The 23,677-nt window shown below is 44.0% G+C and overlaps 1 protein-coding gene across 1 annotated transcript in view; it reads left to right on the top strand.

Moving 5' to 3' along the window:
- The window catches only part of ARHGEF5 (Rho guanine nucleotide exchange factor 5), a 36,620-nt gene extending 15,127 nt beyond the window's left edge, over nt 1–21,493 (top strand). The window contains exons 2-15 of the mRNA XM_086758304.1: nt 4,220–7,826; nt 9,652–9,733; nt 10,093–10,157; nt 10,476–10,738; nt 11,640–11,800; nt 12,715–12,867; nt 14,134–14,263; nt 15,370–15,444; nt 17,299–17,388; nt 17,712–17,866; nt 18,526–18,687; nt 19,101–19,171; nt 19,507–19,611; nt 19,887–21,493. Coding sequence (XP_086614430.1) covers nt 4,232–7,826; nt 9,652–9,733; nt 10,093–10,157; nt 10,476–10,738; nt 11,640–11,800; nt 12,715–12,867; nt 14,134–14,263; nt 15,370–15,444; nt 17,299–17,388; nt 17,712–17,866; nt 18,526–18,687; nt 19,101–19,171; nt 19,507–19,611; nt 19,887–20,041 — 5,262 coding nt within the window. The 5' untranslated portion in view covers nt 4,220–4,231 and the 3' untranslated portion in view covers nt 20,042–21,493. The remainder of the gene's footprint in view (nt 1–4,219; nt 7,827–9,651; nt 9,734–10,092; nt 10,158–10,475; nt 10,739–11,639; nt 11,801–12,714; nt 12,868–14,133; nt 14,264–15,369; nt 15,445–17,298; nt 17,389–17,711; nt 17,867–18,525; nt 18,688–19,100; nt 19,172–19,506; nt 19,612–19,886) is intronic.
- Nucleotides 21,494–23,677: the final 2,184 nt, after the last annotated feature.

Raw genomic sequence — 23,677 nt, forward strand, 5'->3', positions numbered from 1 at the left:
TGAGGTACTTTCTATTTAAAACCAGAGGCGTTTGTCATCTCCACCCTGGTGAATTAACCCACACTGGAAGGAAGTATGACATTCACATTGCCTTTTGTAATCTGGGAAAGCTGTGGATGGATGAGTGCATCATCGCAGGAATTGCTTTATCCACTAGTGGCTTCACTGCTGTCCCTTTCTGCTTAGCTGGCCACCTTCTTTGCCCTTTCCCTCTCAAATTTTGTGCTCCCTACTGCAGTACAACCAAGCATTGCCCTTTTGTTTTCATGCTGGTGTGTGGCCAGCTGCAGCTTCTCACTGTTCCAGCTTGTAGTGAGTTTGTGCACGCAGTCACCTATGAGTTAGGCGGTAGCTGCTTTGCACCGCTGCGTGTACATGAGCAGCTTGGATTTCCAGGCCCTTTTGGGAGAAGAGTATGGCTAGCTTTATCTAAACAGGGGCCATCAGACCACCTGACTTGAGGAGTACTGTTAGAGCAGAGGGAGAGAGGGCACGGTCTGATCCAGAGAGATGTGAAAGACTAGTGAGCCCCAACAGCGATAACGGTGGGATTTCTGGAAGAGTATATGTAGCCTGCTAGAAGCTGGCAGTTGCCAGATAGGCTTCTGTATGCTTGTCTGTCATGTTATTGGCCTGACTGCAAATGCTAACTGAAAGTTTGCTTTGGCTACCCAGCTCCTGGGGATCTCCTGGGCCCTCCTCTGGTGGAGGGCCAAGCTGACCTGGAGTGTAACACAGCAGTGCTCCACGGGCAGTCTCTTCCAGTAACTACTGGGCTTTTGTACGTAGCTCCTCTGTATGTGAAGGCTACAGGTGTAGTCAGTCTTGTTTTATTATTTTCTCTCCCATCTCCATGAAATCCTTATTGCAGAGACATCTGCGTCTTTCACTACAGTGAACCAGCCTTCGAGCAGGAGCTTGTGTTTCTCTGACTAGACGCGTAAGTTCTCCCCCACTGTCTCTGCAGAAAGTTTGCCTATCCCTTCTCCTGCCTCACTTCCCAAAGCTTCTCTCTTGCTCTCCCTAAGGTGTGCAAAACACCTGGCAGTAATATGATGAGACAAATCTCAACTTGGCAGCTTCCAGTGTTGATCTGCTGTGCACCTCCCTCTACCCTGTCTCCCAGTATCATCATGGAACTGTTCCAAATGCAGCATTAACCTCGTCCTTTCACCTGTCCGAATCCCTTGCAACAGAGACAGGGAAGTGCAAATTTGAGCTTAATAAAAGGAAGTTCAGTGTTGTGTACATCTGTAGCAGCACAGTAAGCAAGAGTTTTTCTTCCCCTCACAGACTGTGGGCTTGAGTTTGAGGATCTTGCTATTCAGAACTTTATAGGCAACCTGTCTTTAGTAGTAGTTAACCTTCCTTAGCCATTAGCTTGTGACCTAGACCACTTGTCTCCCTAAACAGTGTCTGCTCGTGGGGAGCCTGTTTTTGAAAACTGTCTGTATTAAGTATGATAAACAGTACTTTTCTACTCATGTAACAGGGGAGACTCAAGGCAGATAGCAGGAAGAGCTAAGAGCAGTGTAGCACAGGAGTGGTCTGATGTGATCATGGAACCTTTGTTAAAGGAGAGGGGTACACATACCTGTCGAGGACAGCACCATAGTTTACTGTTAGCAGTAAAATGTGGCAGAAGCCCTGTGGGAACTTTCTGAATGGACATATCTCTTTGAAACATACTGTTTGTTGAAATTATAACTATTTACATTCATAGAATGGTTTGGGTTGGAAGGGACCTTTAAAGGTCATCTAGTCCAACCCCCCTACAAGAAGCAGGGACATCCCCAACCAGATCAGGTTGCTCAGAGCCCCGTCCAACCTGGCCTTGAATGTTTCCAGGGATGGGGCATCCACCACCTCTTTGGGCAACCTGTTCCAGTGTTCCACCACCCTCATTGTAAAAAATTTCTTCCTCGTGTCCATTCTGAATCTGCTTCCTTCTATTTTAAAACCATTACCCCTCGTCACATCACAGCAGGCTCTGCTAAAGAGTTTCTTCTCGTCTTTCCTGTAAGCACTCTTTAGGTAGTGGAAGACTGCTATAAGGTCTCCCTGGAGCCTTCTCTTCTCCAGGCTGAACAGCCCCAACTCTCTCAGCCTGTCCTCATAGATCCAGCCCTTGGATCATTCTTGTGGCCCTTTCCTGAACCTACTTCAAAATTCAAATTCAGCTCCAAATTGCTGAATCATCTCAGTTTTGGCTGGGTTTTAAAGAAAGATTATCTTTTCAATATAAACAAAAATTAAAGATTACATGAGAAAAAAATATACAGGAACAAAGTTGATAAGTTGACTCAATTAGTCAACTCATTTTTTCCCCTATTTTTAAAAAAGCTATAAGATGTTGACAGTCCCCATGATTAAGGTGTGTATCAGTTCTAACTCCAGAGCATGGACTCCTTGCTTTCAGAGCAGGTGTTCTGTTTCACTTTACGTAAGGGAAAATATAAGCTAAACCAGCTTTCTGGTCAGGCATGCCCTGGCCAAGGAGTCAACTGGAACAATTAGTCCAGATGTAATCATGCCTTTATTGCTTTTACTTTCTGTGTGGGCTCAGAAGAAACTACTTGTGACTATAGAGCCACTCCAGCACAAGCAAATCGCCATTGATCTCAAAGACTTCTCCTTCCATGGAGAGGCTTTCCTTTCTCTGTTTGTGAGCCTCCCAGGTTGAAATTGTCACACACGCATACACCCCCAACAGCAGTTAACACTTTGGAAAAAATGCTATTTTAAAATTATAGGGAAATTAGGAATGCCAGAGAAAGTGTGTGTAGATTTGTCTTGCTCAAAACAGACAACTTTTTGCACAAGCTCTGTGACCTCTCCAGAGCCAGGCCTTGGGGCTTTTGTGCCACTAGACAGCTAGCAGGCTTTTACCTGAAGAAATGTGGAATGGTTTCTCAGACCAAAAGATGCAGGACTACGCATATGTACCTGGAAACTTCGACTGCTGTAAGATAGGATGAAGGGGTAGAACACTGAAGCTTTGTTCGGGGGGAAGCTGACTGTGGCTGCACATTGTAGCAGGTCCTTCAGGGCTAAATTACAAGCTTTGGTATGACTGCAGGGGTACCAAGTGTATTTGAAGCAGCCCAAAGCAGCAATTTATAAGCCATTTCAGATAAGCAGGGGATAAGGAATAGAGAAGACAGACTGGAACACTAGAGAAAGTGTCCCAAAAGCAGAAGAAAAGGGAGGGGAGCCTCTAAGGTTTGTCTCTTTCTCGTGTCTTTTAAGGTAGGGATTGTGGGTCATGGGATAGGTAGAGGCTAGAAAGATAAAAGTGGTGAATCAGATTCTGCCATTCTTTTCACAGACATTTCCCAAATGTACATTCCCTAGTGCTTCGTCATGTCTGAACTTCAAATGCAATAATAGATGGGAAATTCCACTGTGTCCTTTGGGAATCTGTCCAACAATCCTGAGATTTTTATTTTTTTTTTTTAACTAAAAGAGTAGTCTAAATGATGATAGAGTTTCTCTTTGTAGTCTGTAGATATATCTGTCTATGTACACCGGAGATGCTTCTCTCAACCCATGTGGTTTACAGCCTTCAAATATCTCATGTCTAGTGTCATGTCTTGGTTATCTGTTAATCAAATTCTTATGCTCCTACTTCTTGTTAATCAATTCCTATGATCAGTTGCAATAAGGCCCCATGTTGCACTCACATACACAGAGATCTGTAAAGAGAGCCATCAGCTCCAAAGTACAGGCTTTGCCTGTTAAAATCAAAGAGATGTCTAAGACTCAGCTAGCCACTAGAAGAGGTCATGAGTATTCGTTCACTATGCCCCATAAAAATTAATGGAGATTTTGTTTATTTTTTCTGAATGCCTTCGGGTATCCCCTTTTGGGTTTGAGATAGCTAGCCTTGGCCACCACTTTTAATAAGTTGCACTGCAGCTGTTACAGAGAGGTCAGCATCTCTGCTCTTTGACCAAAGTCACTTTCTGGATTTGCATGTACAACTGAAAAGGCACTAGTAGTTTTATTTTGCTGTTACTCTCATACTGCAAGCTTACATCGGGTGTTTGCCTACCCTCAGTCTTGGTATTTGTTTGCTAACTCTTAGCGCTCACTAAGTATGTGGTTTTGTTTTGTTTTTTTTTTCTTCTCAGCTGTTTTAAAAGTTTCTTAAGCCAGTTAGTATCAGTCTGTAGTAGTAACAAAAAAAAAAAAGTTTTTTTTTTTTTTTTTTTAACAGGATGTGTCACTGATGGAGTCTGAAGAAACCAGTGAGGGAGGTGCCGCTCCCCCAGAAGCCAGCAACGCCACTGGGGAAGCCTGGGATTCTGCAGCAGTTGAAAGAGAGCATAATGCCCCTCAGACATCAGCTGAAATAAGCACCAGCCCGTCTGACTCTGCAAAGGGAGCAGAGCTCAGCACTCCTGAGGACTGTGTTTCTGCGCCAGGGGAAGCAGCAGAGATGCTGGGCAGATGCTCTAACCCTGTGCAAAAAGTGTCAGCGGGACTGGAACAAGAGCAAGGTGATGCAGAGCGTCAAAAGGGACTCTCAGAATGGGAAGGAGAAATGCTTTTAGAGGAGGGTGGACTGGATTGTTCTCAGAAACTTAAGCAAGTAGAGCTGGTTGACCTAGAAAGCAACCAGTACTGTTCCTCTCTCAGCACAGTCCAGGATGGGTCAGACCCTGGCAATGCCATCCTGCAGGCTGTGGACCTCAGCACTGAGTTTCCTCAGTGCCAAGCAGAACTGGCTTTTCATGGCTCAGACCCTCAGGCCCAGCATCTGAAATCTCCTTTGGCTGATGCCATTTCCTCTCAGAGAGAGACACCTAAGTGCTTCTTGGTGTGTAAAACCATCTCAGAAGGGCATTACAAGGCTGAACCATTTCTGGATAAGATCTCCACAGATTCTTTGCAGGAGGTTGATGCTGGTACAGAGCAGAAGCAAAGCAGTAAAGAAGTGGCACCTGCAACTGATGAGCAGCCTACGTCAAAAGAAGCAGTAGAGGATGTGGCTAAACCTTACACTTCTGAAGGCGCTAAGAAAAGCGTAAAAGCACTCCAGACTTCGGAAGAGACTACAGAGTCTTCCTCTTCCCATCAGTTGTCTTCCACCTTAACAGATGACAGCCAAATAAGTTTACTACAAGCAGGAGACGACATCTCGGCTGGTGAAACAAGGAATCACAGCATGGTCAAAAACCAGGAAACAGTAATGGTTCCTAAAGAAAACTCATCCACTTCCAAATGCCTTAATCTGGAAGATGAGCACAGAAAAACAGAGGGCAGACCTACCTCTCCAGCAGAGAGTGCCTTCCAAGTAAAGGATACTGCTAAAAAAATTGAGGAAGTCAATACTTCACAGCATAAGGAACCAGCACAGGAAGAGGCAGTGTCTGAACTTCAGCAGGAACAGAAGAAGAAAGAGTGCAAAAAGCAGAATCTGCCAGAAGAAGAAAAATCTTTGGAGCCTGAACATCAGAAAAACAAGGAGCAAAATGAGCAGGAACAAAAACTGCAGAGGGAAGAGCTCAGACTGGAGGGAGAGCTCAAACTGGAGGCTCTATCATCAGCTTTCAAGTTAGAGATATCTTCTGTTCCCAGTTATAATGTGAACTTGTGTGGTTTGGAGAATGTTTTTTTGGCTGAGCAAGCAGGATCAGCGTTTCCTCCTGGGGAACCTATCTCTATGGGTCAGTGTCCTGGTGAGGATGTATTGCTGAAAGCTCATGTCACAGAAGCAGGTTCTGGATCTCAGCCACCCACTGTCAGCCCTCTGTCCTCAAATAACCTGAACCCAGTGGATGAAACTCCAGTGGTGCTTCCCAACACATGCCATATCTCTGACCAGGCAGAAGACCTAGAAGACTCTGGCCGCTTTTCCATCAGTGGTCAGGATATTGGAGAAGCTGACTGGGATGACAGGACAAGACTAGGCAGGGAAGATGAGCACAGTGATGGGCATGGAAAGTCTGTCCAGAAGTTTGATAAAAGAGATGCACCACTTTTTGGAGGAGTGGCAGCACCTTCTAGCACAGAGAAGCCAGAGGCTTCTGTTCCAGCACACCTTTCCTCTGATACCAATAACTTGGAGCCACCTGATCCCATAGATCCTCATCTCATTACAGAAATTTTGGGAAAAGCTGAGCTTCAGAACTTCATTCCAGCTTTACCCTCAGAGCTCACCTCTGTGGCTTTGACATCTGGCCCACAGCAAGAGGTTGCTAGTGGAACAGCCTCTGGGACCCCTAAGGACTGTCCTGGCACCAACCTGAACAAACTGCTAGATTCTATAGAGAAGCCAGCCAACCAAGCCACTTCTGTACAAATGCGGGACCCAACATCAGGGGAATCCACGATTTTAAGTACTGACCCAGTGGAGGCCAGCACTTCCCGTGAACTCCTTACTTCTGAGGAAGGCTTTCACGAAGACCTTAGCAGCCTGTCTTCTTTCTCTGTAATGAACACGAGCTGCCTTCCTCTACAGGGGAGCTTTACTGAGGATAGGAAGACTGTGGCTGTCATTGCAGGGCCTCTGGAACCACCCCAGACACCAGGCAGGACTTCCACTCCCCTGAACCACCCAGAGACAATTCAGCAAAACCCCCTAGAAAAAAGTGCCATTATCCAAAGAAAAGAAACAGAAGCAAATGTGGATCATGAGGCACAGCAAATGCCTTTACTTGATAAATCTGACTGCAGTTTAAACCCAAAAGAGCCTGGGTCCAGAGTCTCCAGTGTCCTCAGCACCCTAACTTGGCCCTCTGAAGAAGATACAGTCCTTGCTGTGAACCAGCAAGAACAACCTCTGTCCCCTGTGTCCCACTCGAGCCTACCTCTGGTGTCTGAGCCTGATGCCAAACAGCTTCCTCATCCTCCTTCCCATGTCCAAAGGCCCAGTCAAGCTCAGGTCCCTGCACTTAATGTAAATCACCTTGCCCAACCTCCAGCCCTTGAAAGTTACTGGCCGCTGGCTCCCCTACCCCACTCCAGGCCACATTTCAACTGTGGTATGGATGGTAATAAGTTACTAGCCATTCACCCTACTACAGGCCATCCTCTCCGAACTGCCGCCTCTGTGTCTGATTCTGACACTGTCGCCTCTGCTTCTGATGGAGAAGATGTAGCAGAGAAAGATTACCTTGTTCCAGTAACTAGAGAGTGGGATCTCAGTGACTCGGGTACCCACGATACAGAGACTTCTGATGACTCAGGGGTCAGTTTGTTGGCCAAAAGCTTTTCTGCTGTTGGAAATGAGGTATTGGCCGGCTGCTCTGACACCAGCCCTGAAACAACGGATCAGCACATGGATATAGTGTGTGGAAAATCCTCACCTGACTGCCCTTCTTGGCCCTCACTGGAAGGCCTGATAACATCCACAGACTCCAAGAGCAAAGACTCTGCACAGCCACTTCCAATGCTAGCATTCACTAATCCAATACACTTCCTCCAGCTCAGCCCTCCATCACCACCAACCACCAGAACAACCTGCCAAGAAGAGGAGATCTCGGGGGAGCTGCGATGGGAACAACAGACAGGCATCTTTGGTGTGGACACAAAGAACATCCAAGCTCCACTGGCAATCACAGAGAAAACAGAAGGTGAGAGGAGGGTCAAGCAAAGGCTGGAAGGAGGAGAACAGCGCTTGGTAGCTCAGCCAAAGGAGGAAATGCCCAGACATTCACCCTTGGAAAAATCATCGAGTTGGCCAGAGAAAAAAACAATTAGGGTAGTTGCACAGGAGCTGGCAGCCAATCAAGAAAACCCAATTAAACGCCGAGTAAAAAGCAAAGACTGGCACCGGCAGGGCCTGAAGAGGACATCAGTACCACCAGACATCTTGCAGGGTGAGTCATCTCCTCCATTCCCCCCCCCAAACTTCTTGCAGATACCAAAAATGTAGGATTAAATTAAATAGGCAGTGTGATAGGAAGACACGAGAGCCGGGAGCTCAGCATTGATCTTGTGCCTTTCTGGTAATACTCCTCACTCCAGCTCTGTAGTCCCATTGCTGTCCTGCCCCAAGCTCCCCCCTCCCAGCTCTCCCCCAGCTCCTCACTGCTGCCTGTAACCAGTGCATCCTGCGTGTTCTTTGGGTAGAGAGACTGCACTATGGGGCTCAGTCCCCTGGCTTCACACTAAAGCCTGCAACAGAGAGCTTATCTCACTTCATGGATCCCTCACCCCTCGACTTTGCATCCACTTTCTCTTGTCCTTTCTCCATGTTTAATGATCTGTTGCCCTTACTCAGTAACATGGGCTATTTTGGCCTACCTGCAGCAATGAGTTTCTTGGTGGGCCTCAGTTCAGAGCTTCTGCTCATCATCTCTGCTGCCATCAGGTGGCCGTTGCACTTGTAGCAGCCTATTTCCAAGCGGTAAGGAAAGCTCAAGCACACACTCTCAATGGCCCATATCGGTTACGGCATGTTTTAGTTCCTTGTTTATTTGCTCCCTCCCTTTATTTTGCAACTGACACCTTTAGGTTCCAGTTTGACCTTCTGAAAGAGATGATGTTCCTGAGAACGTAAGATTTGAGATTACAGATAAGAATGTAAATTGGTCAAATCCAAGGTCCCAACTTGCATAGGAGCCAAATCACTGATGTCACAAATGGAAAACGTGCATCTTCTGTAATGCAGCTCGTTCAGACAGCACTTACTGTCTGAATATACTGTCAAGATGCATGTCTGTTCTTTATTATATCTAGCATGACCTTTAAACATACTTGCTTCTTCTCAGCTCTTATTTAGTTTATTTTCCAAGCTCTACAACATGCTGGGCTTTTGGCACAGAGGAAAAGGACGGTAGTGTTGAGGAGTGTAAATGGTTTGGCAGCACTTAAATCAAGATTAATTCACATATTTGACCTGTAAATTTTTGGTTCCAAATTCTAAAACATTCAAGGCAGCAGTACTTTCCCCTGACCCATACTTGGAGCTCAGTCTTTGGGCTCTCTTCCTCCTCCTGCTTCCAATAAATTTTATGTAGAACTTCTTCACACCTTATTTAATTAAAACCCTCAGAAAACAAAAGTAAAATCCACACTTTCTCCATTTTACATAAATAGAAGATGACTCAAGCAGCGGTTTGTGAATGCTTACAAGGTACATCAATGTGAGAACTGGATTACAGCATTTATTCTCAGGCCGCATCCCTTCTAAGACTCTTCACAGGAGTGACTTTGTTAGATGTCCAAGATTTCTGCCCCAGAAGCCACTGAGAGTTTTTGGGGCTCAGCATCCACAAAAGAAACGTCTTAAGACTTTCAGATATGAATAGTGACTTTGGGTTCATTCATCCTCCAATGTCTGGCCCAAGACAAGGGGACGGGCAGCACTAAGTAGGGCCCACAAGCAGTATCTTTACTTGGGCAACTGGAGAGGGAAGCTCTCGGTGTTACTGTCATCACTGAAAAGTGTCAGCCTTTTTCTTTGTATGAAAAGCAAATGTGGCTATGTAACAGATGTAAAGTGTAAGTAATGTCAAGGATTATTAAAACCAGAATGTTTCTGACCCAGAATTAAAAGTCAGGAGGGCACCTGTACTCCAGCTCAAGACCACTACACCACTTAGGTGGGGTATAGGTAGGTGGCATTTGTATGTCATTTTGCTTGTAGCTTGACCCTAAAAATGGACTTACGTATTTACTTTCTAATTGTCTTACATGCAGAAATGTCTTCCGTTCCTTCAGAGGAGGAAGGTCACAGGGCACACAGAGAACCACCAGTCAGTTCAGAAACAGTTATATTGCGGTAAGTCTCTCAAAAGCCCCCATCCCTGCATAGCACAGACACCTGATGCTCTCCATTGTTCCTGAGGGACCAAAGATGATGGTAAGGAGGAGAAAATGATAATAAAATGGCTTAGGCCTGTGTTTCAGCCCATGCCCTCTGGGAGAAGACCCCATTGCAACAGAAGTATTTCTGTTCCTTTAGGACAGTGTTTCCATCAGGCCGAACTTTGTTCTTCATTAAGTAAAGCATGTGGAGCTTGAGCTTTTTGGAAAGAGACATCCTTGCTGTGACAGATCTGTTACTAAGATTTGGATAAGGCATCTCTGGCGCTGTGCTTTTCATTTGCTCTTTGTTTCCAAATCCTTATTCCCTGGCAGAGAGAAGAAACCTGCAGATGCGATGGAGAACTTCAAACGCCGACACTCCAAACTGATCAACTCCTGTAAGTGCTTTCTTTCTGAAGTGCTGTGGCAGACCCCTCTTCTCCGTCGTCTCTCACCCTTGCAGTGGGCACAAAGGAGAGGGGCTCCAGCCACATGGTAGCAAGGAAGGGGTGTCAGAGAGCAGTGTTCAGTGGAGGCAATGAAACCAGAGTTTTGCAGTACACTCGGGCAGCTGGTGAGCTTTTCTTATAGTGGATGCATGTGGTCTAATGTATTCAGTTATCCTAATTTGAGACAGTAACAGAGTTTTCTCCAGATTGAAGCAGAGGGCAAGTCGCTGCTATAGAAAGTATAAATGTATATGCCTCTCTTCACAGCAAGATTGCTGTATCAGGAGTACAGTGATGTTGTTCTGAACAAGGCCATTCAAAGCCAGAAGAGAGTGGATTCTTTCACAGAGGATATAGAGTCGAGTTTCCCAAGCTCCCCAAGGCTACGGAGGAAGGTGCTGTCTCCCCAGGACTCATATTTGCAACGTCTGTCAGTCTCATCTAATGCGTCCCTCTGGCAGGACATCCCCATGATACGGGGCAGCAGAATGCTACTCAATATGTCCCGCGATGAGCAGAAGCTGCAAGAGGTAATGGACAGATGTAACAAGGTAGATGGGTGGTCTGTAGTCAAGAAAGAGTCCCCAGAAGGGTGGTTAAAATGGAGAGCAAAAACGTCTGATGTGGGAATACAGAGGTCACCTCTACCCATGTAAGCAGTAAGGGGATGTGGTACCAGTACTTGTGAAGTAGTACAGTGTAGAAGTTCAGAATTGTAGAGAAAATGAGCACAGAAGGATGGACTCTGGACCATATCAGTAGCTTCATGAAAACAGACATGGGGAAATTGGAACGAGATAAAACAAGGAATTTTGAGCATGTTCAATGCAAAAGAGAATATCAAAGTAGAAGACTTCCAGCATTCTCCCACACATAACTTTATGAGAGATGCTCATAAAACCACCGTGAATTGTAGTTCCTGTGGTAGAGTGTGAGTTTACCAAATTGACCTATGTGAGCTGTATGGTTGAGAGGGAATAGGAAGATGTATGGTTCAGCAGAATGGTACATAGAGAAACTGAGTAAGGAGAATGAGAGGAACTGTAAAGTGTATGGGAGAACTCAGAGAAAGACGAGAAAACAACAGCATGGGAAACATGATGAAGGAGAAAAATGTGGGTGATGCGGATGCTGGAAGACTTAGGAGCATGTAAAACAAGGAACCTAGTGAAAGTAGAACTGAGAGAGAATAAAAATTAGAATGAAAGCAGGTAGCTATTTTAAGTCATACCACAAGTCTGTCTTTCTAAAAAAAGAAAGACTATCTCTAATGGTGTGTCTTTCATTCCTAAGGCCTCTCTTCTGTAATTACGTGCTGCTTACATCATGTACTGAGAGGTGTTTTTGCTTTGCCCCTGTCTCTTTTCTGTAAGACTCCTTATAGACTTGCCTAATCTACTGATGTTGTGCTCCCTTCTTTCATCTCTGAAGGCCAAGTTTGAGTTGATAATGTCTGAGGCTTCATACCTGCGCAGTTTAAATGTGGCAGTGGATCACTTCCAGCGATCAGCAGAGCTCCAGGCAATGCTCACCAATCAAGAGCGTCAGTGGCTTTTCTCCCGGCTTCATGATGTACGCGATGTCAGTGCCAGGTGAGATATGGCCCTTTACTTCCAGGACTAACACCCTCCATGAGTCACAGGCATAGCTCATCATTTTCCTCAGTAACATCTCTCACTTCTGTTCTGCGTGTTCACTGACCTTCAAGGTGGATACACACAAGTAGCACTTTGTGATTGTACACCAACTCTGCCCTGAAAGGAACATTCATCTCTTTAGGTCACAGGGCAATGTAAATTTTTGTGTTAAGACCCAGATATTATGGCACAATTGTGTACAGAGTTTATTACAGGAGATCAAAAAGTTCAAAATGCTACTGTAGCCATGCTCTATTGGCCTCACCTACAAGTAACTTGACTAACTAAACCTCAGCTCAAACCAAATGCAGCTTCTGCCAAATACAAGACAAAAGAAGTAGCTACATAAACCCTAACCAACAAGAAAAGAAAGGAAAAAAAAAAAAAAAGGGGGGGGGGGGAGTAAGTTCAGCCATCACTTGAGAGAACTTAATGTGAATCAATTGAGCATAAGTCATAAAATGTAGACATGACCCCACATGCAAGGAATCCTGTATATTGTAGGATTCTGTTCAGTTTTTCTCCTGCAAGGCTTGGCTACCTATATCACTAAGCTAGTGAGGTTTCCTGCTAACCTTTTTCATTTCTACTAGTGGGATTATTCTGGTGATGTTTTAATTTTCGGTTGTTTTCCATGCCTTTAGATATATGCTGTCTCAAGAACAGAGGTCTTTTGCCTCTACTTCTTCCTTGCTGCTATCTAGCGCTAAATTGTCATTGCATAGGCATTATGCTCTCCCTAAAGTCAAGAACTATCTTATGCTTATATGTGGGTTGTTAGGATTTTAGAGGGCTGAGGGTGTTTCTGCTTTACTAAATGACACTGATATTTTGCTCTCCTTTTATGGCACCGCAACCATGTGCTGCAGTTTCCTCTTTGACTTGGAGGAGAAATTTGAGGAGGACATGTTCACCTTCCACGTGTGCGATGTGGCTCTGAAACATGCTCCTGAGTTCCGCAGGGTGTATTTACCATACGTAACAAACCAGACTTACCAGGAGCAAACCTTTCAGCGGTTACTGTAAGTTGGTTTTTCATTTGTTGCACCATTCTTCCCCCTTACTTTCTTGCTGCAGCTTGAATATTCACTCTTTCAAACGATGAGGAATGCAGCAGGTACAGGCTTTTGGCCAGCACTCACACTAGACGCCCAGAAGAACAGGCGGGAACTTTCTTCAGTTCAGAGGCATTTAGGACAGCAGCTGCTGCAGGCTCCTCTCCCACCACATTGGAAAGGGACAGAATAGTTAATATCTGATTCTATTGCAGGCTATTCTGTCTACTCTCTGCTGAAGAGAGCAGAAATGACTGTCCTGGATAGTGGTTTTCAGACTACTAAGAATCGGAAAATTATAATATCAAGCAAAACTTAACAACCTCAACCATTCTGTGATTCTGTAATTAAGAAAAATATGGCTGCTGTCAGTAAGCTTAAACTGGCTATCCAGGAGTCTTTAAAATGGATTGAAAATCCTGGGGCCAGAGAACACCATTGATATCTCTTGCTCTGCGTGGTGAAGTGGAACGTCTCTTGCTCTCCTTTTCTGTACTTGGTGGCACAGCCAAGCATTGCTTATGCACAAGCCCAGTCCTGAGCAAGGTCTCCTTGCCACTTTTTCACTGCTTGACTTTGTAACAACTCAATTCCAGTGAAGCTACAGTGATTCCAGGAGAAGACACTGTTCCCAGCAGGCTATTCAGGCACCATCTCTGGGCGCTGCTGACTGGGAGAGATCTAGTCTCACAACTGATTCCCTTCAGGGAAGACTCGGTTCCACACAGAAAGGACCTCCAGGATGTTGTCTAGGGCAATATCTAGTGGGCCTACAACCTTCTTCCCCATCTCTTCAAGGATATGGGATTGGCTATTCTGGTGGCTGGTGCTACTCTCATACCATTAGCCTTCTATCTGCTGCTGCCGAATGTGGAAAACCGGATGGCTGTGTCTAAGAGGGTGAGAGAGACATTAGGGGAAGGAAGGTCACTCCTCTCAGGAGTGGCAAGAGGGAGGAGGGGAATCGAGATGTAGATGTTACTTCTGGCTTTTATTCCAGAGGACTGTAGCAGAACGAGGAGAGATAGATACAATAACAGTTGTACTGCCATCCTATAGCTGTTAGAAAACCTACACATGATCTTCCTCAGCACTGGCACAGTTTCTTGACATCTCTTGCCCCAGGGACAAATCCTGACTGTTGGGAGTACTCCCAACATTCACTGAAATCTGATATTAGAAAGACTATTTGCTCTGATGCCTGGATGTCTTCTTTCTTTACCACTCCCACAGAAATGGAAATGCAGGGTTCCAGCAAGTCCTGGAGAGACTGGAAAGTGATCCAGTATGCCAACGCCTCTCACTAAAATCCTTCCTCATCCTCCCTTTCCAGCGCATCACTCGACTCAAACTCCTCCTACAGGTAACTAACTGTGTTGATTCTCTGCTTTTCTGCAGTTTCTCTCAAGCTGACGTTTCTTCAAGTCTGAAAGTGAATAAATATGAGCTAGCTCCACTGGGTAGAAGGACTGCATATAGCCCTTTGTGTTGCATCTGTGACAAGTTTGGCAAGATGCTGTAAAGCCACTCTGCTGCATATATTGTGAATGTGCCTTTGCAAAAACAAATCCATTTGTCATCGTGCAAATGCCTGCTGTGCATTAGACCAGCACCATAAATTGGATATGATAGCCTCTGTGAGGCAGTGCAGTTTGTATACTGCTTAGGACTTTGTTGCAACACTACTTCAGTTGTACTACAATAAATAACTTATGGACTCTTATCAGAGCATGTTCATTCACATTTTGTTGAACTTTTTTGGCTTCCTGCTAGGAAGAGAAAGCAAGAGTTCCTTGGCTGCTCTCTGGAAGGCAGCCTGCCTCTACTCTTTGCCTGAAACACTGACCAATAGGAGCCTTCCAGACAGGGAACCAGCAGGTCCCTAATGAATTAATTTTGAGCTCTTTCTAAGAAATTCTTCTTTTTGATTATTTGAGCTTTTTTTTTGAAGAGGATAAAAAGAGTATCGGGCAAAGAACAATTCTGTACCTACAGCTGTTTGTGCCTGGATTAGTGGTTGCCTCCTATGCTATGTACCTTGTACATGATGGTTAATATTATTAGATTAATACTGGCAGAACACTGGAACAGGTTGCCCAGAGAGGTGGTTGATGCCGCATCCCTGGAAACATTCCAGGCCAGGTTGGACAGGGCTCTGAGCAATCTGATCGGGTTGAAGATGTCCCTGCTCCTTGCAGGGGGGTTGGACTAGACGACCTTTGAAGGTCCCTTCCAACCCAAAGCATTCTATGATTCTGAGATTTTCAGGGATGTGCTGTTGAGTGCAGCTAATCAGTGACATTCTGCATCTCAAATTTCTGGCCTTGTTGTCTCCACATCTGATCACCCATTACTGCTTTAGTCTCCCTTGAGGCTGACATCTTGGTGTCTCCTTGTTTCTCCTAGCTCTGTGATATATATGTCCAGTTTTCCCTGTCTGCATTATGAAAAACGTGTTCTCTCATGCAGAATATCCTGAAGAGAACTCGGCCAGGGTCTGAGGAGGAAGTGCAAGCAACACAAGCCTATGATGCACTTGAAAAGGTAAGGCTGTCAACCCGTTCGGCAGCCCTGCAGAAAGGGATCTGGGGATTTTGGTTGATGGTAAGCTCAATGTGAGTCAACAATGTGCCCTGGCAGCCAGAAGGGATGAGGGTATCCTGGGGTGCATTAAGCACAGCATAGCTAACCGATTTAAAGAAGTGATTGTCACACTATGCTCAGCGTAACCTCACTTGGAGCACTGTGTGCAGTGTTGGGCCCGACAATATAAGGATGTAAAAATGTGAGAATGTGTCCAAAGGAGGGCAACAAAGATGGAGAAATGACTAGAGTGTGTGATTTATGAGGAGCAGCTAAGGATAGTACGTTTGTTCGTCTTGGAGCAAAGGAGACTGAGGGTTGACATTGCTGTCTACAACTTCCTCATGACAGGGAGCAGAGAGGGTGGTGGTCTTCTCTCCAGTGTCTGGTGATAGCATGCAAGGGAATAGCTTAAAGCTGCATCAAGGGGAAGTTCAGATTGGATATTAGGAACAAGTTCTTCACTGAGAGAGTGGTCAAACAGTGGAACAAGCTCCCCAGGAAAGTGGTCATGGCCCCAAGCCTGAAGGTGTTAAAGAAGTGTTTGGACAATCTTGGATAACTTTTAGAGATATTCTGCGATTCTCTACAGCCATGCTGCATCACGTAGCTGAAGGGCACCTAAGTGGCCCTGTCCTTTTTATTGATCCTCACTCTTGCCAAGGACCCTTGTCATTGATCCTTACCAGTAACAAATTAGTGTCTTCATGTGACTCTCCTGCATGTGCAGTGGTAGCTGTAGCAGAAAGCACTAAAACAGGAGCCAGCTGGGATGCAACTGAACCTGCACCAATGATATGAAATTACTTTTTTCAGGACTTGCTCTTTCCAGTCTCCTAACCACCATTTCCCCATTGTGTTCCTTACATTTGTCTCTTAACCTAGTGATCAGCTCCCACCCTAGCCCCTGTGAGAAAATCTTGCTTTAAAAAAAAAAAAAAGCATGGCAAGACATTACTATACTGCATCTCTTCCTCTATCCTGCTTATTACAGAGTCAAGATTTAAAGTCTTCTGGGACAACTTGTTATCTAAAATTTGTACAGCAGCATTGTTCCTAGCTAGTTCCTGCTCTGTCTAGTGGTGATGTGACCTTCTTGGAGTATCACTCTCTTCCTTACAATCTTTCCCTTATTCTCCACCACAAGCCTAAAGAGGAGTTCAACATGATATGTACCTCCTTAAAACTCCTAAGACTGCACCTGTGTGCTGCACAGCTCCCAAAACACTGCAGTCTGAGTTGGGTGGGCAAGATGTCATACACTGAAATCCTTAGACTCAGGTTATGTTCAAGACAGCATTATCTCTGTGACACTGTTAAGCATCTGCCCTGTATCACCTCAGGCAGCTACACAGGCAGCTTTCAGAGGCTGAAGTACATCTGTTTCATGGTGTCCTGTCCTCACAGGTACTGGCAAGAAGCTCTGGGTTGTGGAAAATTGGGGCTGATGTTTATCTAATCAGCCTCTTGCGTTTACAGTGGAGTATCTAACAAAAGCTGTATCCAAATGACAAGCAATTCAACCTGTCTCACTTGAGAGAGATGTCTCTAGCATCCCTGTCCCCCAGTATCTCAAAGTTAAAGGAATACTTATCACAGAGTCTTAATCTAAAGAATATCTTCCTTAAGAAAGGAGGATGATTATTGTAGGTATGGAGAAGTTTAGTATGCTGGCTTGGAAAACTACATTTTTTTTTCAGGAGGATGCCTCAGAAATTGTCACTTACACTGACTCTTGAAGAGCTCCTGGGAGCAGTACTGATCCCATCAGGCAGTTCTGCTCCCACCTCACTGATCTTCTGTTTTCCTCTGCAGCTCATCAAGGATTGCAATGAAAATGTCCAGCGCATGAAGAGCACTGAAGAGCTGATCTACCTCAGCCAGAAGATTGAATTTGAGTGCAAGGTGAGCTTGTCCATTCCTTGAGCCTTGCTCTAGCCTAATACCTTTTCTCTCTTTCCCCACAAAGTCACTCGTGCTTACTTATTTTTCTCCTCTCCAATACACACAGAACCGTTGAACCAGAACATCATACACAGGTCAGCTCTTCATCAGTGCTTCCCTTGCCCAGTCATTTGTGTTGGCCTTCAGTGAAGGTGCCTGCCATGACTTAGTCCTGTCCATCTGGAGAGATGAAAGCATACTTCCTCTAGAGAAAGGCAAAAAAACCTCATGGATACCAATTTCCTTGTACACACTTGACATAAATGAACATTTCTGTCTTGCAGATATTCCCACTCATCTCACAGTCGAGGCGACTTGTGAAGTGTGGTGAGTTGACAGCACTGGACTTCAACACCCTGAGTCCAAAATGGAAAGTCACCACCCGTCCCATCTACCTACATCTTTTCAATGACTGTCTGCTCCTGTCTCGGCCGAAGGAGTGAGTGCTTCAACACAATTCTTGCTGCCCCTTCTAAAAAACCTGTCTCTTTCTGGGTCTGTGCTTTGGTGAAAGAGTCCTTTCCCTCTGCCTGCCAGCAAGTGGCAGCATTTGTCAAGTCACTCTCCTAACCCTATATTACGTGAGTATCATGCAAGTATGTGGAATCTGATAGTCCCAACTCTTAATTACAACATATGATGGTATAACAAGATATTTTCTGGTCCCTAGTGCAACACTTTCTATTCTGTCCTTCTATCTCTATAACGTGAAACACTTTAAAACTAGAATAAATGGTTATTATTATTTGGTAAATAATTTCTTCTTAAAGGACAGTATGAAACTTAGTGAATGTGCAAATCACTCGTTTGTCAAGAAACTAAGAGAGTTGTTGGTTGTGTTGCTTTTAAGCTGTAAGCTATCAAATAAAATTCTGACAGGACAGAGCTTAGTATTTCTACCCTTTTCATTAAGTCTCCTCTCTCTTCTCTGGCCTTCTGAGACTTCTAGTGAGAACAAAGCTTAAGGTGCCTGAAGCAGATGAAGACTCATTAAAAGCTTTTTGCTTTACTGACATCAGAAAATGACGTGGACTCACTTTGTAACCCTCATCACCTTAAAACTCACAACTTGTTTTGTTCCTTCTCTTTCCCTTGCAGAGGTGGACGTTTTGTTGTGTTTGATCATGCTGCTTTCTCAGATGTGCGTGGGGAGAAGTGTGAGATGAAACTACATGGAACAAACAAAAATGTTTTCCGTCTCTTTCTACTACAGAATTACCAGGGAAAGAGAGTGGAGTTTTTGTTTCGTACAGAGACACAGTAAGAGCTCAAGGTTACCCTCAGTATATCCCGATACCATAGCCAGACACCTCCTAGGAGCCTGATGGTTCTCTCTCAGCTACCCAAATGCTGAAATATCAAATGCAGGTGCTAAGCAGAGGACTTGAAAAACATTCTCTTGCCATAACAATCCCCTGATGAACCACCTTGCTCCTCTCTCATTATAGCTGCTCATACAATACTACCATGTTATGTCATACTATCAGCCTCCAAAAATGAAAGGTTTTGCCTTTTCCCATCCACATTCTCTACTTCCACTTTCCCTGCTTCCCCTAAGTACTCCCTCCCTGACCCCTCCTCTGAACAAACCTGTACACACGCACCCCTATTCCCATCATCAGACTGCTATCTCTCATGTTGAATCCTGACACCTGTCTGGTGATGTTTTCCAGCAGTGAGAAGCTGAGGTGGATCTCTGCTTTGGCTCCTCCACGAGGAGAACTGGACCTCTTGGAATGCCCTGGTGAGACTGCTCTGCTACTACAGCAATGGGGGTGGCCTGGCTCAGAGGAGTTGGAGTCACTGTGAGGTGGAACATCTCAGAAATGACTCCAAGGCAGAATAGTTGCCTTTTTCTAAATAAAGAAGGTATTCATGGACTTTCTCTCAGTGCCAAGTTCTGCCAGTCATTTTACCTACTTTTACTCCTCCTATTAGGTAGGAGACCTGTAGTCTCCCTTCCAGTTCTCTGCTCGTTAGTGTTTGGGGGGTCCTTTATCCCCTGCATCCTCTGGGGCTGATGGATACAGGTTTACTGTTGCTTTTTAGTATAGCATTATGATCTTTCCTCCTCTTTAGATGCACCACAGGTTCAGTGCATAAAGACTTACAAGGCTCGGGAAAATGATGAGCTGGCTTTGGAGAAGGCAGATATCATCATGGTTATGCAGTACAGCAATGATGGTGAGCAGAATGAACAATGGCTATCTTAAATTACAAGTAGAAGTTACTTTAGTAGTGTTAAGCTTTAACACCACAATCAGATTTCAGAAGGAGCCTGTCATTCCTGGTTGTTGGACTGAGAGGATGAAGAGACTCTTCATCTTCGTTAAGACACTTTATTTGGAAGCTGAAAGGGGGTCTTCGATCTTAGGGCCTTGTTGGAGGGGGCTTTTTGGGAAGAACAAAAACATGTTTGACTATTTTTGCCTCATTTTGTGCTTTTCCCCACACTGCAGGATGGATGGAAGGAGTAAAACTTTCAGACCGGGAGAGAGGCTGGTTCCCCTCAGAACACGTGGAACTCATCTCCAGCAAACAGGCGCGGCAGAAGAATCTGAAGGAGGAACAACGTGTGAAGAATGCCAAGCAGCAGGTCTTCTGCAAGAAATAAGACTCTACTTTGTTTGGACCTGTACAGTCTCCCTGCCATGGGGAAACCATCTTTTTTCTATTGTGCCTCAGAAGAAATGCCTCTGCGAAGAGCAGAATACAGCACTTTGACAGAACCAGGTGCTTTTTGCCAAAGAAAGCAGGAATTCAATCAGGAAAAATCCATTCACTTCCTCAGTGTCACCAGGACTACAGCAGCAGTAGGAGGAAAAAAGGTTGCATGTATTGCTTGCTTTATGGTAGTAGGGAGGGACTCTAATCAGATAGAGGTCTGGGATCTGGACTTCTGAAAATATATTCCTGGTTTTGCCACTGACAAGTTGCAGGACCTTGGGCAAGTCACTTCAGAATTCTGCCTCAGTTTTCCCATCTATGAAATGGGGGTAAACTTAGCTACCTCACTGGATCTTGTGAGGCTAAATTCACTAGTATTAACATACTTAAGAGCTTTGAGTTCCTGAGAAGGAAGGTGCTAAGTGCAAAGCACAGTATAGTTGAGGAGAGTTTTCTATTTGAATATCCTCTTGATATCTTGATGGTATTGATCTCCATGGTGTAATTTCCATTTAGAACAATTTATCTACTTGATCAGGCAAGTCTACTGTTTTTTAGATAGGCAAATATTTAATTGTACCTAAATTTAACTGTCTTGGCATACTGTTAAAGAGTCCTTGGCAGCATCAGAAAATCCACTTGAGTTAAGCAAAGTTTTCAAAAGCCACTGTGGTGATTTCCCCCACCTTAAGAGGTATCAAGCTGAAGAATCTGTTTCACAAAGGTCACCTCTTTTCTGAATAAGTGTCCCAGTAAGCGGTCTGAAATGACCCTTTTTTACTCTGCCTTCCACTCAAAGTAGAACAGTGACTTTTCACAAAGATTTTTATTATGTGTTGGTACATGCCCTGTACAAAATAACCATGACTAGGCATATGCAATGAAGTGGCACTTTCCTGCTGCTCTTAATCTGATAGCTGATGTGGTATTGCATGCACCATTTTGCACACTTATAGAAAACACTGAGATATTTAGCCACTGTAGATAAAGTCAAAATATGTACCAGGGACTTTGTTCATTTTTAGAACTCTCTGGTTTTAAGTCCAGTTTACATGCAGTCCTGCTTTTGTGCAGAATCTGTCTATTTGAGGACATGCCTTCAACTGTAAAATACTGTTTCTGTGTTAAAGTGTTTGCGTTCAGTTCAGTCAATGCAAGATCAAGTATAAGAATCAATACACCAAAGAAAGGAACGTGTAGACTTCTTGCATTTAATATATTTGAAGAATTAGTTATCTTCATATCTCCAGCTTTCTGTCTCTGTAACATTCTGCCTTTAATTCCAATTTAAGTTGTATCTAGTATAGCTTATTACAGTCTATTTATATCAATAATTTTAGCTGGATTTAAAAAAAAAAATGTTGCTTTTAGTCCTAATAAACTCATGCACTTCTCCAGTTAAAATAAACAACTTTCTGCTTTCCTTGTTACTTAGGTTTTCATCTCAAATATACTTTTTTTTTTTCCATGTAATTCTCCTTTCTAAGTGAATATTAAGTACAAATAGCTATACTTAGCAGAGGCAGTGAAGAAAGCTTGCTTTACCAGCTATACTCTAAGATTCTTCAGAACGTTATCATGAGTTTGTGAACGCCCTGATGTGACTGCTGCTGCAGGTTCCATAGTGGTCTTAGTCATCAGTATATCAAGGTAAGCTAAAGGAATGACCTACAGAACATGAGAGTCCAGTCCACTGTACCAGTAAGTCAGGATGCAATTATTCAATTGTCTTTTAATCTATGGTCCAGACTACAATCTGCATATACTTTTTTTTTTTCCTTAGAATTGAAGCTGGATCCTAGCTAAGAGCAAAAGCAAGGCCCTACCTCAAACTAAAATAAGTGACATAAGAAGAGTTAGAATCCTCAACAAGACCCTTTAATGTTCAGAGATCCAAAATACCTGCTTGTCCCAGGCAATTGATTTATACAATACATAAGTTATCAGGCTCACCAGTGTCTCAGCTGGGATAGAAAACACTGCCATGTAAGGTCATCTTACGCAGGCAGTCTGAGGCATTCCATTTCCATGTCAGCTTCACCTTTGCTACTTGTGTTATGAGGAGGCAGGCCATAGATACTGCCATTCTAAATCGTAAGTCATCTTGTTAAACATTTTGAAAGGTAAGAAATTCTAAAGTCTTTCAACTTCCACTCTCAAAAACCAGCAGGCGTATCACTCATTAGTTTCTCCAAAGTGGTTTCTATGTTAAATTCTGTATGTTCTTGTTGAAATTCTTGAGAGAGGAAACTTCAAGGCCACTGTTGTGACTGATGGCACTTCTATACTGTTTAACTAGCTGGATCAAAGATTAACTTCTCCCTGCCACACATGCAGCCTTAATTTCCTGTTGTCAGGTTTGTATATGTTTAGGAGCATTTGAAGGTCAGTTTATGCCTCTAAGTATAAGTACTTATACCCTGTTTTACTTTGATTTCTTACATTCCAGATAGGCCTCAACTTCTTACTATTTAAATTTTTAGCCCCAGCACCATCCTGCTGCCAAAAATCCAGAAACAAATCAGCACTGAATTGCTTCATGCTTTTGGAAACTGATTAATGCCTCCTCGGTTTGTACAAACTTAATCAAACCAGTACAATTATCACCTGCAAGTGCACATTCAGGAGGGACAAGTTGGCAAGAGTATCCACTGCATCCTTTTACAGTCTTAATTATAAGTCAGGAGGTCTCTCTACATTATTTAATGTGGATATCCTGATTTCCCAGAAAATCAGTACTAAACAGAAATAAAGCAGAGTTTGTCAGCCAAATCCCTATACTTTTCTAGTAAGATCCCCAAAGAGGGTCCCACAGCATAGGAACACTATGAGAGATGCCAGTGTATCTTAAACAGATGGCTGTAAATTGAAGAATGAAGAAACCATCAACTTCCACAGGAACCTGTGGAGACTGATACATAGCATATCTGGACAAAAGAAATTCAGTATGTCTATCCTGAAAAAAAAACCTAAAGACAGCCTTTAGACGGCAGTTACATTAATTTTTTTTTGTGGTAAGAACAGCAATGAAATACAAGCATGAATTACATTTTAAAAGTTTTGTTGAGAGTCAGAAATTCCCAGTTTATGTCTGAAAATCAAATGTTATGACTGCTGTCATTTTTTAAATATAAAAAGTATAAAATACAGAACAATATGTGTGTGGCTCTAAAAAAAAAAAAACAAAACGAAACTACACAGCCCTGGAGACCTATGTTGGTCCTTCCTAAAGGAAAGTAAATAAATAAAAGAAAATGATCAGAAGGCTGGAGCACCTTTCCTATGAGGACAGGCTGAGAGAGTTGAGGCTGTTCAGCCTGGAGAAGAGGAGGCTCCAGGGAGACCTTATAGTGGTCTTCCAGTACCTCAAGGGGGCCTACAAGAAAGATGGGGAGAGGCTGTTCAGTAGGGCCTGTTGTGATAGGATGAAAGGTAATGGTTTTAAAATAGAGGGAGGTAGATTTAGATTAGATATTAGGAAAAAAATTTTTACAGTGTGAGTTGTAGAGCACTGGAACAGGTTGCCCAGAGAGGTGGTGGATGCCCCATCCCTGGAAACATTCAAGGCCAGGTTGGATGAGGC

The sequence above is a fragment of the Chlamydotis macqueenii genome, chromosome 1 (genome assembly GCF_036417535.1).
Source record: "Chlamydotis macqueenii isolate bChlMac1 chromosome 1, bChlMac1.mat, whole genome shotgun sequence".
Lineage (NCBI taxonomy): Eukaryota > Metazoa > Chordata > Aves > Otidiformes > Otididae > Chlamydotis > Chlamydotis macqueenii.